The sequence below is a fragment of the Gastrolobium bilobum genome, unplaced genomic scaffold (assembly GCF_033153095.1).
Source record: "Gastrolobium bilobum isolate Gb01-03AN ecotype WA unplaced genomic scaffold, APGP_CSIRO_Gbil_v1 utg19676, whole genome shotgun sequence".
In the NCBI taxonomy this organism is placed as follows: Eukaryota; Viridiplantae; Streptophyta; class Magnoliopsida; order Fabales; family Fabaceae; genus Gastrolobium; species Gastrolobium bilobum.
The window spans coordinates 189427-203895 of NW_026896529.1; the positions used below are offsets into that span (position 1 = coordinate 189427).

A 14469-nucleotide genomic window follows, 5' to 3' on the forward strand; every position below is an offset into this window, starting at 1 on the left:
GAACAACCCATAAAGAGATTAAAACTATTACATATATATTTAGACCAAACATTCATGCATGTGACTCTCTTTTTTCATTTTGTATTGCTAAAATAAGTTGCCGGTGTCCACCATCTATGTCATACAACTAGCATCTAATTTAATTATTGATCTTTGATGGAGAAATTGGTTGTAGACATTATTTATTATAGGCATTTCAATTAATAATTAATGGAAAAATTATTTGTCCTTTTAAAGAATATAAGTTTATGTCATTTCACCCATTATATTTATGGGTCATAATCTTTTTACACCGATGTAAGACTAGCAAGTCTTACACTGCATCTCAACCGTTGATGAAAAGAAATTATTGGTTGTCATTTGTAGTGTAATTAATAATTAATTAATTTGTATGACTTCCTAAATTATAACCGTTGGATGCACGAAAATCAACAGTGAAGATGCGGTGTAAGACTGGTGTAAAATGATCCTGATCCTATAATTACATACTCCGGGAAGTACATAATTATAATATGAAAGTTTTTTTTCTCCCTCTTCAGAAACTTTTCAAGATTTGTTCGCTGACATATATAGAGAAAAAAAACTTTCATATTATAATTATATACAACCCGAAATACATAGATATAAAGGATGAAAGAACACAAAACTTAATTATTTTTTTTGGTTAATATCAACTTATATCATTTATAAGGACACGCAGTAAACTCATAATTAATGTATGTTAATCAAAATAGTTTTTAGAGATGTTATCCTTTCAACTTTATACATATCAACCTAATTTGAATATATACAACCCATACTTTAGAATTTGTTTGCGGTTTTGATTGTATGAAAAGGACTTGTAAAGGGTGATAAGATTATGATATGCTTTTCAAATAACAAAATCAAAGAAATTTCCGACTCCACTTGGAAATCGTTGTAGTCTTTTGAAAGAAAAAAAAAGTTCAAAATAGTGAGAGGTGAGAATCAGATTATTGAGAGAGGAGACCAAGAGAGTCAACCTGCAGTTGCGGGTGCTCTCATTACCATGGTGGCTTCGTGGATCTTTCCGTTTTCAAAACTCAGGATTTTTATTTTGGTATAATAATAAGTAGTTTCAATCCATATTTTAATTGTTGATTTTTATGTATTTAATGGTGATAATTTATTAAATTATATCAATTAATTAATTATAAATTTCATATAAATTATAGCCGTTTGATAAACAAAAATTAATTTCCCGGATAAGAAGTAAGACTTTTTTATTTTACACTATATTAAAATGAGTCCTTATATATATGTGATAGGATATGGTGTTTATCTTCTTCTTTTGTGTGTACTCAACTTGCCCATCTTCTTCTTTTTTTGAAGACAAGGGAAAAATACAACAAACTAGTTTGAACAAAGTTTGGAGTCCCTATCTAGGAGAGGCCTACAATCTGAAGGGGAACATGCAAAATGGGGAGATCCCAGTCATTACAATTGTGTGAATAGTCGTTGGGGTGTGCAAAAAAACTGGTTCACTTGTCCTGCTCTTGATCCGACCTTGACCCGACGCATAAATACTCATATTTTTTGAACTGGTTTAAATACTGACCCACTTTTATTTGGGTTAGTTTTAGACCTGACTTGTTTAATACCCACGGACCCAAAACTTAACCCATACCTATTATGTGAAAAAAAAATCACAATTACATTAAAAGAAAAGTTTTAACGTAAAACAATTACGTCAAAATTTTTTAGGGAAAATATTTTCATAAAAATTTTCGCAAAAATTTTTGACGAAAAATATTTTCATCAAAATTTGTGACTAAAAACATATCGGTAAAAAAATTTGACGGAATATTTTTTCGTAACATTTTCTTACGGAATCTAAATTTCGTCAAAATATTTCAAAAAAAAAATATTCATAAAAACTTTCGAAGAAACACATTTTCATCGAAATTCTTTGACGGAAAAAAATTTCATAATAATTCTTTACAGATTTCAAATTTCGGCGAAAATTTTCGACGGAAACATTTTCGTTAAACTTTTTGACAAAAAAAAATTTCGTCAAAATTTTTAGCGAAACACATTTTTATCAAAAAATTTCGACTAAATATTTTCGTCAAGTTTTTTGATAAAGAATATTTCCATCAAAATTTTCAACGGAACACATTTTTGTAAAACAAATTCGTAAAATTTTTTGACAAAAATATTTCGATAAGAAATTTTGACAGAAAAAATATTTTGTCTAAATTCATTAGAGAATCTAAATTTCGTAGAAAGTTTCAAATGAAACATTTTCCTCAAAACAATTTCCATTGAAAATTTCAACGAAATACATTTCCATCAAAAAATTTCGACGGCAAAAAATTTCATTAAAATTCTTTACAGATTTCAAATTTCGGCGAAAGTTTTCGACGGAAATATTTTCGTCATCAAAAAATTTTGACGGCGAAAAGTTTCGACGGCAAAAAATTTCATCAAAATTCTTTACAGATTTTAAAATTTTGCGAAAGTTTTCGACGGAAACATTTTAGTCATCAAAAAATTTTGACGGCAAAAAATTTCGACGGCAAAAAATTTCATCAAAATTCTTTACAGATTTCAAATTTCGGCGAAAGTTTTCGACGGAAATATTTTCTTTATCAAAGAATTTTGACGGCAAAAAATATCATCAAAATTCTTTAAAGATTTCAAATTTCGGCGAAAGTTTTTGACGGAAACATTTTCGTCATCAAAAAATTTTGACTGAAAAAAATTCAACAAAAGTAAAGAATTTAAATTTCGGCAAAAGTTTTCAACGAAAAAATTTTCGTTAAATTTTTTGACAAAAAAAAATTTTCGTCGAAATTTTTAGCGAAACACATTTCCATCGAAAATTTTCAACTAAATATTTTCGTCAAATTTTTTGATAAAAAATTTTCATCAAAATTTTCAACAAAACACATTTCTATAAAAAAATTCCGTAAATTTTTTTGACAAAGAAAAATTTTGACGAAAAAAATATTCTGTCAAAATTCTTTAGAGAATCTAAATTTCGTCGAAAATTTCAAATGAAACATTTCCCTCGAAATAATTTCCATCAAAATTTTCGTCAGAACACATTTCCATCGAAATTTTGAACGAAAAATATTCCGTCAATTTTTGTGACAAAATTCTTTTTTCGTTTAAAACATTTGATGGAAGAAATCATTTTCGTCAAAACTGTTGACGGAAACTAAATTTCAATAGAAATTACACTTATAAATTTTCGTTTAAAACATTCAGTTTTTTTTTTTCGTTATAAAAAAGAGAATTTTTTATTATAAATTTTTTTTTCAAAATCTATTTAACCTAATTTATACTTATAAACAGCTTCTAACTTAATAGAAAAGAAGATCCAAACATGCACCGTATACAATAGTCAATAGTATTGTTTAGTAGTCAATAACACTGTAGAGCATTGTTTAGTAATCAATTGGTTGAGGGATAGTGCTGTTAAGGAGCAAGTTGTACTGTAATTGGAAAGTGAGATGTCTATATTAATTGGGCAGTTAGAAGAGTTACCTGACGTGGAGGCTTACCACACCACAAGTTGCATAGAAGAGAAATATACTGTTGATTGTTGTTCTTTTTTCTGATATCGAATAAGAAACCCATTTTCTTTTTTTTTTAAATATTCCAATCGGTTCATCGCTTCGTAACTAATCTGATTCGGGGTAAATCTAGGATTAAGGCTTTAAACCCCTTCCAAAGGTAGTACTGGAAGAATTCGAACACATGCTCTCTCCCCACCTGCTCAGCTCCCATATGCCAACTGAGCTACCACCATTTAGTAGAAACTCATTTTCTAGTTCCTTTCTTTCTTGTTTCTTTCACATAGCCTCTAGGCTCTATCATTAAATTTACTAAAACATTGTTTTTTTTTTTTTTTTGTACAACTCCAATTTTATAATCTCCCAGTCCTTTGTTAACGTCCAAAATATATATGTAGTTTGTTTGATGAGCTAAGATAGTTAATGAACTAACTCATTCATATAAAAAAATATGGAGGCAAAATGACCATACTAATACAATTTTAAAAAATAATTATTAAAATAATTCACTTTTCAAACCTATAATCAAACTAACGCAGTCAATTTTATTTGCTGACCATATGAGACTAATTCTACACATCATTCATGCAGGACTTACACTTGTCGTATATGCATAAAGATTAGTCTCGCACATTAGTCATACGGGGCTTGAAATTGTCGTACACATGGTTGGCGTGTGGGACTAATAATGTATAATTAGCATACAAGACTTGCCCGTTCCAGCAAGTCATGTGATACAATAGTGACCATCCCGCACTACATGTAAGCGAGACTAACCCCGCACATTTATGATACATGAATTTTAGTTAGCATGGCGATGCTCTGTGAAACACGGATACATGATTTTTAGGGAAATTTGAGTGTCGACATGTTTCGATATCCATCTGACATGCAGTCAATTTTTTGAGATACGTTGATTATTGGGACCCGCGAATTTGACCGAATCCGAAACGCGGTCAACGATGTGGACACATTTTGATTTTTTTTTTGTAAAATAAAATAAAATTACAATTGAAAAAATATTTAATAAACTCTGGAAGGTACATAAGGACGAGTTCGAACGCTGGTTTATTGAAGCTGTTCTTCTCTTTGTCGTCTGGTCTTCTCTTCGTCGTCGGGTTTGAGTTCGAATGGTGCGTTTCAACGCACTTCTGCTTCTTAATGTTGAAGATGGAGAGAAAATGAAAGAGGAAAAGAGAGAGAGAGGGGTACCGAGTAAGAAGATGAGGAAGGTACAAAAGGATGAAAGTACAAAACTGCCATCCTTGGTTTTAATTAATTTGTAATCAAAGGTTTCTCTTATAACTAGAAATCAGAAACAAGAACTCAACAAATTTTCTATTGATTCAAAAATCTACAAAGTCGTACATCACGTTTTCTTAAAAGAAAGCAATACAGAGATGCAGAAGGTAAAGTAAGTCTGCCACCTATCAACCTAACTATAGTTACATCACTAACCAAGGTTATTACTAACTGTAGTTAGTTCAAAAACTAATTAAATAATAATATGCTTATTAGTTTCCCTTATCTTATTTTTTTATTTTAATTAATTTGTAATCAAAGGTTTTTCTTAAAGAATATATATATATGTAGGGAAAAATGTTTCTGCAGTTAATGCAGATAAGTTATCTTCATTTATTCTCAAAACGACGTCGTTTTGGTATTGAAATCTTAAAAAATTATAAATATAAAGACTATTATAACCCTGAAATAAATTAAAATTACAAAAACACCATGATTTCTGCTCCAAAACGACGTCGTATTGGCTTACTGCAGATAATTTATCTGCAGTAACTGCAGAAAAAACGGATCCATATATGTAATTGAACTGTGTGTAATCATAAGTAAAATAATTTTTCTATTTTTCTACACTCTACACTCTTGGGATGTTCTATTTTTTTAATAATTATGTTATGAAATTTGAATATTTGATTAGTATATGAGTTATTATGAGTTGCTATATGTATTAAATGTAAATTATATTATATATATTAAAAATATTACTTAATATCAAAACGTGTCTCAACGTGTCAAAATTTAGCATTTTTTAGAATTAACGTGTCGGGGTGTCGTGTCGTGTCCTGTGTCCGTGCATCATTGGCAATACCACGTAAGAAAAAAACATACGGATTAGTCCTCTATATATTTCGTGCAAAACTAACTCTATTAGTTTGGTGATATCTTTTATAAATAGGACATAATCTTTTGATATCGGTGTCCAATTAAAATGTTTAATAATAAATTTTAACTGTTGATTTTCATCAATCTAACAATTATGATTTATTTGAAATTAATAAATATGACTCAATAAATTATAATCGTTAGATTTACGAAATTAACGATAAAAATTTGATAGCAAATTTTTTAGTGTGATATCGATATCAAAGGACCGTGCGTGCCTTTATAAATATATTGTTTTGGAAATCTATTTTTTAAACCAACACATTGATAGGCTCACTTTACCGATATAAGGAGGGAAATATTTAATATGCTTCAGGTTCATGTATGACTCAGTGATCCAAGCCAATGAAAATTAAGTATTTTCTAACTTGCTTGTGTGGAGGAGGGAGAAATTTTTTTTTCCCTATAAATAAGAGCTCCTCAATGAAAAGAGTAAGTGTGTCAGAATTACTACAAATGTTGTCAGCAAGGAGCTAGATAGCATTTAAAAAAGAGTGGTGGATATTCAGCGTTCTCTATTGTCATATGGGCTTTGTTGATGTCATGGAATATAACTCTAAATAAACTCATCTTATCTGTTTATATCTATGAGAAATAGAAAATATATTATTAGCATCCTTCCCTTTGTCACGTATCTAGTAGGCCTACCAAGATCTCTATGGTTTTTAATAAATAAGGTATTGTCATTTGTGACATACATAATGCCCCTATTTTTCCTACCACTAAAAATATCTATTATCTTTACAAAAACAAAAAAAAAACAAAAAAAAAAATCTACTATCATCGTCATCCTTGTCAAGTTTTATTCTTGGAAAAAGTGTTTCTCCTATTAAAATAACACAACTTATGTCATTTCACTTTCATAAAAAGATGAGACTTACATCTTTCTATTTTTTTATCCACTCTCTATTTTTCTTTATTTATCTCTTTATCTCACTTAAAACAACACAATTTTATATCCTTTAAAATCATATACAGTTTTCCTTTTATTATTATCCTCATCACTCGCTTTCTTTGAATTTAACCTTAGGCGGCGTCAAGTGAGTGCTTAGGTTGGCATTGTTAAAGATGATTTGACATGTATCGTCTTGGTTTTCTATTTTAGGAACCATTTACTAATTTTGTTGGGCTGTATTTGATAGTGAATTTTCTTTGTTGGTCCTCTATTCCGAATTTTCAAATTAAAATTATATTCAAAATAAAAAACCAAACAACCAAAGAATATGGTCATTTTATTTACTCACACAATCAATTCAAACGTATCTAAGCATATGCATACCCCAAAAAATTTTAAAATTACATATAAGTTTTAGTTTTATTTCTTATATAATTCTGCCCCTTCAAAAATCTTTTTTTTTTCTTGCAATTTTTTTTTTTTTTTGGTTTGATTCCTCACCTTGTCCATATCTAATTCTCAAACGAAACAATACCAAAACAGATTTAGAATTTCACATCTGAATGAAATTGAAGTATAAAACCAATCTCTAAATTATCATTTCTAAGATAACAAAACCAGAATGTTGAATACATTAGTATATCAAAGACCAGCAAAATCTAAAATATTGCTACACCACAAAATAATGTACAGATTATATTTCTCTGCTCAGACACCACTTTTGTTCCTGAACTAAACAATGAAAAGAAGTAAAAGGAAAATCCAAATGAACCATAACTCTTCAACCATCATCTTCTTTTCTTCTTCTCATTTATTTTCTATCAAACTCCATGCATGGTATTTCAACACTTAGCAGATAACACAGCCATTAGCATCCTCTTCAACAGTTCTGTAATAGTAATATGGATATGGCTGTCTCATCTGATTATAATAATAAGCTTCATAGGCCTTCGCAAGATCAGCCAATTCTTCCTTTGGATCCTTTTTCTTTTCCTCTGGCTTCTTCTTAGGTTCCTCCTTCTTCTCCTCTTTGGCTGGTCCAACTGAAAGTATTTCAGCATGACACAGTTTCCTCAATTTTCCCACCACATGAACTGGATCTATGTCTCCAATTAAAGTCATTTTATGGTCCTTCATGTCCACTGAGACTGACTCAACACCTGAAAAAATCACCCCAAATCATTCAATATTTGATACCATATGCTCTTTCCCTTTTTTTTTTTTTTTTGTTTCCCCCTAAGCATAAAAAGGAAGATAATTTTCAAGAGAAAGATGATTAGATGTTGAAATTCCATACCTAAAAGGCCAGAGACAGCTTTCATGGCTTTTTTCTTCATTCTGTCATCATAGAGTTCCACCTTTAGCACTACTTTCTGTGACAAATAAAATCACATAGTTTTTAGAACCCAATAATTTTAATCATTTCTAAGCAAGAATTTTCCTGAACCAATGTCAACTTGAATATTAAAAATTAAAAAAAGAAGATTTAAAACAAGCCCATGTTGTAATTTGGACACTAAAACTGGATCTCAAACTTTGAGTATCAAAGAGCACTAACAAAACAATAAGATGATAGCTGTGAAGTCAAGCATAGAAACAGAACAAAACTCATGAATTTTCAGAAATGGCTTGACTGAATTATATGATTCTGAATCAGAGAAAATATGAGAGAGGGTACAAATTGTTACCTTCATATTGATTTGAAGTTGGGTAAGGTTGCTAAAGAAAACTAAAAGAAGGAGCAAAGAGGTTATGAGAGAGTTTAAGAGGAGATGGTCCTGAATGAACTGTTGAACTAAAGCTCTCCCTTCAAGGTATTTATACAAATGAAAGAAGTGCTAAAATAGAGACAAAGTCAATTGGAGTCAAGGCCAATTTGGAGTTGTAGTCTTTGCTACTACAGTCACTTGGTTGCAAATTGCAATAGTCTTTGCTACGGTCAGCATGATACAGCCGGCATATTAGACCCAAAAACCCATTTTATTAAAAAAACAATTGTTTAATTCTAATAATTCCAGTCTAGTTGAATTGAATCCTTAGCTAGAAAAAATCTTCATGTATTCATTCTCTTCATTTATGATCAGGGATAGAAATATGTTAGCTCATTCGGCAAAGATCCAAGTCTCCAATTGTTTGGTAAAAATGTCAGGTTAAGATATTTTTATATATTATTCTATTAAAAAGTTAGGTTTTAAGCTTTTTAAAATATCTTTTAAACCATTGGTCCCACATATATATATATATATATAAAAGAAAAATATTTCTCAAGCTACTTGAGATGCGTTTATCTTCGGCCGCTCCAAAACTACGTCGTTTTGATTATTTGATTTTTTATATTTATTGATTCACCTTTGAATGGTTATGATTCTTTTTTTCTCTCTTCTTTTATTACCATTGATCCATTTTTGTACGGTTATGAGTTAGTAGCCGAAGATAAAGTTATCTCCGGCAGCTTGAGAAATGATAAGTCCTATATATATATATATATATATATGAGGAAAAATACTTATTATTTTAAATAATACAATTTTATATTATTTTTGTTACAAAATATATTGATGGATGACTTCAATTTGTATTTTCAAACAGTAATTCAAATTTGAATTCTGAAGACTGTTAGTATTTATTTCTCAATTTAGGATTGTTCAATACTAGTTTAATTATTTTATAAAGTTGTAATCCTATATTAATGAATTTCAGTTTTTTTTTCTCAACACATTTTCTCACCTTCTCTTCTTGGGATTTTTTAATATACTCCAGGAGTACACAAAAAATTTGTGGTCCTTTTTTTTTTTTGGGTAAAAAAAATTACTCTTATACTCCTCTCTTTTTTTATATTTTCCCCATATCTCCTTTTATTTTCTATTTTTGGAACAGACCATCCTCCCCCTGGTCCACAGTAGATGCGCTCTCTTCTTGATTGTTCAAATCTCTTGATTTGATACCTTAATTTTATTCTCTCATTCGAATTCGTTTCTCCTAAGATCCTTTTTCCATTAAATTTTTTTAGCAAAAGGACTCTGTTTTTGTGCATATTTAATTTTTTAAATTCTCTCTCATTTACAAAATTAGATGGAGGGAGAAAGATAGGGTATCACGAAAGGAAGAGAAGGTAAAAAATACCAATACACAGTCATTTTCGTTTCACTTAAAAATAACAAAAAATTGTGTTATTTAAAATGATAAATATTTTATATACATATATATATATATATATATATATATATATATATGGGATTTGCATCTCTTATTTAACACAAGGTTAGAAAAATTTCTGCATATACATAATTCAGATAGGTCCCACCATAAATAAAAATTAAAAAAAATATTACACGTAAAACGATCTCTCGATAACATGAGAAAACAATTCTCTTGTTAAAGGAGAAAGTGAGCTCAAAACGATGTCATTTTGGGGTTATAACATTAAAAAATGATAATAATAAAAACTAATATAACCCTGCAATAAATTAGAATTACAAAAATACCTTGATTTTCGTCCCAAAACAACTTCATGTTTGGTTCACCGGAGATAACTTATCTCCATTGACTGGAGAAATCTTTTAAGTTTAAAATTTGATATCAAATCTTAACAGTTGATTTCCGCTAATCAACGGTTATGATTTTCGCTAGTCAAACTTATTAATTAATTATTAATTCTCAATAAATAATAACTGTTGATTGGCGGAAATCATCAGTTAGAATTTGGTGTCAAATTTTAAAATTTGACACATGTGTCAAAGGATCCTGCCTCATATATTAAGATAGACTTATTTAAAAGATTTGATATTCTATTATTTTAGCGTATTGAATTATTTTATTTTATTTTGTAAATACGTATTGAATTATTTAAAACATAAGCTTATTTATATGAAGTTTTAATATAAAATGAAAATGGATCCTCTCATGTGAAAAATCACATGATCATATCATGTGAAAAGATCAAAACCATATAATGGTAAAACTATCACTAATTCATTAAAAAAAAAAAAAAAACTATCACTAATGACTTCAAGAATGATGTTTCACTAATTTAGTATCCTTATATACTAAATTAAAATATATTATTTTGTAAAAAATAAACTTTAATTTTTTACTTTTCAAAAAATAGTGCACGACATTCTTTGTTTTTTATTAATTTTAAATTTTAATTCTTATAAATTAATTTTAATATTTTTAATTACTATTTTTAAAATTAATCTAAATTAATTATTTATATTTATAATTTTAAAAATTAAAATAATTTTTAATATATATTCTTTAAATTTTACCGATTAGCTTTTACTTCCTATTAGCTTTTTGATGTGAACCTCGATTCACATAATGGTCCCACTACCCCAGCTAAACCAGATTCTGATAAAATTGCCACAAAGTCCAGAGCAGGGGATTACGTTAATAAACTAAGTTACACCAATTAAAATAGGGAAAAATGTTCATGCACAAGATAAGTTATCTGTATTTATTCTTAAAATGATATTATTTTGGTATTGAAATCTTAAAAAGTTATAAATATAAAGACTACTATAATCCTGAAATAAATTAAAATTACAAAAACATCATATTTCCGCTCCAAAACAACATCGTATTGGATTTATTACAGATAACTTATCTGCAGTAACTGCAGAAAAAACGAACCCATTAAAATATCATGTTCATATGTTCTTTCACTCATTTCGTTTAACTAATTACCAATTAATATGTGTAAACACACTTCTAAGACTCTAATCTCTTTTGTTCCCACTGTTTACATACAATACCCCTATTAACTTTTAGAGCCTGTTTGTTTCACCTTTTAAAAAAAGTAACTTTTATCTCTTCCTTATTTTAAAATTATTTTTTACAAAAGTTAAAGTTATTTATATTTTTATAAAAATATTTAGTTTTTAAAAAAAATATTTGGCTTTTGACTTTTGCTTTTCGTCGAAGTTAAAAATTTTAGCTTCTGAAAAAAGTAAGTTTTTGACTTTTATTGTGACTTCTACTTTTTTTTAAAGTAGACATCCAAACGAACTAAAAATGAGAAGTTTTTTTTTTTCAAAAAAATAAACAGCTTTTGAAGAAAAAAAAAGCTCATCCAAACGGATCCTTAGCCATCTTGTGCCATCCGCAGTTATTTCGATCATAAATACCATCACATTTTCAGATCTTATATTAATCATGATATTGTTTTTTTTAATACATAATAAAATAAAAAGACAAACACAAAAACTAAAAAATCCTAAGCGCCAGTGGGTGCTAATAAAATCATTATGTAGACGATCCATGCAACCAGATGGAGGGTTCTTTAGAAGCAAGAAAAATTACTTGCATAAGCAGCCAACCAATCTGCCACGTCATTACCCTCATGATGGATATGGGAAATATGAACATTCCAATCTCTAGCCAACAGATCCTTAATTTGCAAAATCAACCCAGAAGATGGTGGTAAGAGCTACAACCTTTTAGAATAAGCTGTTGTGCAAGCTGAAAATCACCTTCCAACCACACATGTCTATATCCTTTGTTCCAAGTTAAATCTAGACCCACCAAGGAGGCCCATAACTCAGCACTCAAAGCTGTCCCACTACCCAGATTTTTACAAAAACCAATAATCCAGTTGTCGGAGCTATCTCGAAGAACACCGCCACAACCTGAGTGAGATCCATCAGAGGAACTAGCGCCATCAACGTTTACCTTAATCCAATTCAGAGGAGGAAAAGACCATACTATGAAGCGATCTGATTTAATATGCTTCTCTATTCCCACCACCGACAGTGTTTCCTTGGCAAGCAGTAAATTATCCAAATAAGCTTTAGCAGCTCGTGAAATACCAACCGAGGTGCTCCTTGAATCATTAAAAATGAAATTGTTTCTATCACGATATTGTTGCATTCTCTATTGTCAGATCGAAAATTATTAGAATATTTAAGTGTGATGAGTTTCATATTTGATTGGTAATAGACGAAGTGAAATGCAGAGGCGGACGCAAGTCAAAGCGAAGGGGGCTAGTGCCCACCCTTAAAATTTGACATAAAAATACCAAAATACCCTTCACTTAAAATTAAGTTTCCTCCTATTTTATTTTTTGCTTTTTCTCCTCCACCCATGACCAGTGACTTGACCCCCTCCATTAGACCAAATCCAACAAACCTAATAACAGCAGTCATCGGAGACGGAGAAGAGAGAGCTCTATACGATTGGTTTGTTCTCTTTATTTATATACGATTTTTGAAGTTGCATTTTCATTCCTATCTGTGTAATGGGTTGGATCTTATTTGGCTTTTTTTGTGGTCCTTTTAAAGGTGCAGAACATAAAGATTGGATCTTTATTGGACAGCTTTTTCTGCCTCAAATAACAAATGTCGTGTTCCATTATCGAGTAAGGAATAGTTCCATGTACACATTCTGTAAATATCTGTTTTTTATAACTGTTCCATTGTTTAGTGCCATGTATTGAAAAAGATGTATTTGATAGCATTGATAATGAGGTAATTATGATGGAATTCCAAAAAATAAGGCCTAGAAGAATGACATTGTAATTATTTTTATTATAATATACTTTTGTTGTTAAAATATATGTACTTGAACTTCTTAGTGCCCACCCTTCATCAATTTTGTGGATCCGCCACTAGTGAAGTGGATATATGTGGATGAATCCATTAACGTAATGCCTTAAGATTTTGGGTTGTGACATTATGTCAGATCCACTCGCAATATAGTTTGTGTAGCCTGGTCCCCCCTCACGGGCTCCTTGTGGACGTGCCTGATAGTGTTATTAGAATTGGGTTGGGCTCGGGCTAGTCATGTGTTTGGCTAAGAGACAGGTTGAGTACTTGAGCCTAGGTAGTAGGTACTTGGAGAAAGAGTTCCACACTTGAGAGGAAGATTGTTAGGATATTCAAGTGTAATAAGTGTCATATTGGTTGGTAATGAGTTGAGTGAAGTGCATATAAGTGAAACGATCCCTAAACCCAATACTAGGGGTGTAAATAGGTCAGCTAGCCTAACAGGGGCCTACAACTTTGCCTACATTAGGTCACGCTCGACCTATTACATATAGTTAAATAGAACATAATCAGGTCTAAAAACAAGCTTATTTAAAAAGCAGACCACATATTTTTTTATATGCCAAGCCTATAAGCCTACAGGCCAGCCTATGTCATATTATTTATTTTAAATAAAATTATTATTTTAATAATTTTGCATAATAAAATAATATTATTTGAGTTATTTTTTTAATTATTAAATGCCTAATAGACTTAAATAGGGTAATAGACCTAGACCAAAGTTTTTTTTTAATATAGACCAGACCAGAGTTATAATTTGGGCTTACATAAGGCTAAAAGAATAGATCAAATTTAAAATTTTTATACAAATTTGACCTATTTAAGTCAAAGTTTAATCTAATCCAGCCCATTTATATCCCTACCTAATATCTTAAGGTTTTAAATTAAGCAATAAACTCTTTCTGAACCCACATGACAGAAGTCCTTCCTTTTGCGATGTCATGGAATCTAACATAACCAACTCATCTTACCTGTTTACATCAATGAGAAATAGAAAAGATATATTATTAGCATCCCTACTAGCCTACCAACATATCTATGGTTTTTAATAATTAAGGTATTGTCATTTGTCACATACATAATGCCCCTATTTTTCCTACCACTAAAAATATATATTTATCATCGTCATCCTTGTCAAGTTTTATTATTATCCTCATGATTCATCAGCTTTGAATTTAACCTCAGACTGCGTCAAGTGAGTACTTAGTTTGGCACTGTTAGAGATGATTCTGTCATGTTGCATCATATTGGTTTTCTTTTTTCCAAGGAACTATTTACTAATTTTGTTGGACTGTATTTGTCTATTTGATAG

At 29.9% G+C, this 14469-nt stretch overlaps 1 protein-coding gene across 1 annotated transcript; it reads right to left on the bottom strand.

Annotated features, from left to right (window-relative positions):
* Positions 1-7212: 7212 nt before the first annotated feature.
* On the bottom strand, positions 7213-8413 carry LOC133300275 (heavy metal-associated isoprenylated plant protein 39-like). The gene is made up of 3 exons (XM_061499793.1): positions 8304-8413; positions 7913-7988; positions 7213-7775 (listed from the first exon to the last, which is right to left on the bottom strand). Exons 1-3 carry the CDS (start codon positions 8307-8309, stop codon positions 7465-7467), a joined length of 393 nt encoding a protein of 130 aa, XP_061355777.1. The 5' UTR covers positions 8310-8413; the 3' UTR covers positions 7213-7464.
* Positions 8414-14469: the final 6056 nt, after the last annotated feature.

Bases quoted from the DNA above. Each gene is read 5' to 3' on its own strand.
- LOC133300275 (XM_061499793.1), bottom strand. The intron at 7,776-7,912 runs GTATGGAATTTC...TGATTTTTTCAG, and splicing joins AGCTGTCTCTGGCCTTTTAG to GTGTTGAGTCAGTCTCAGTG.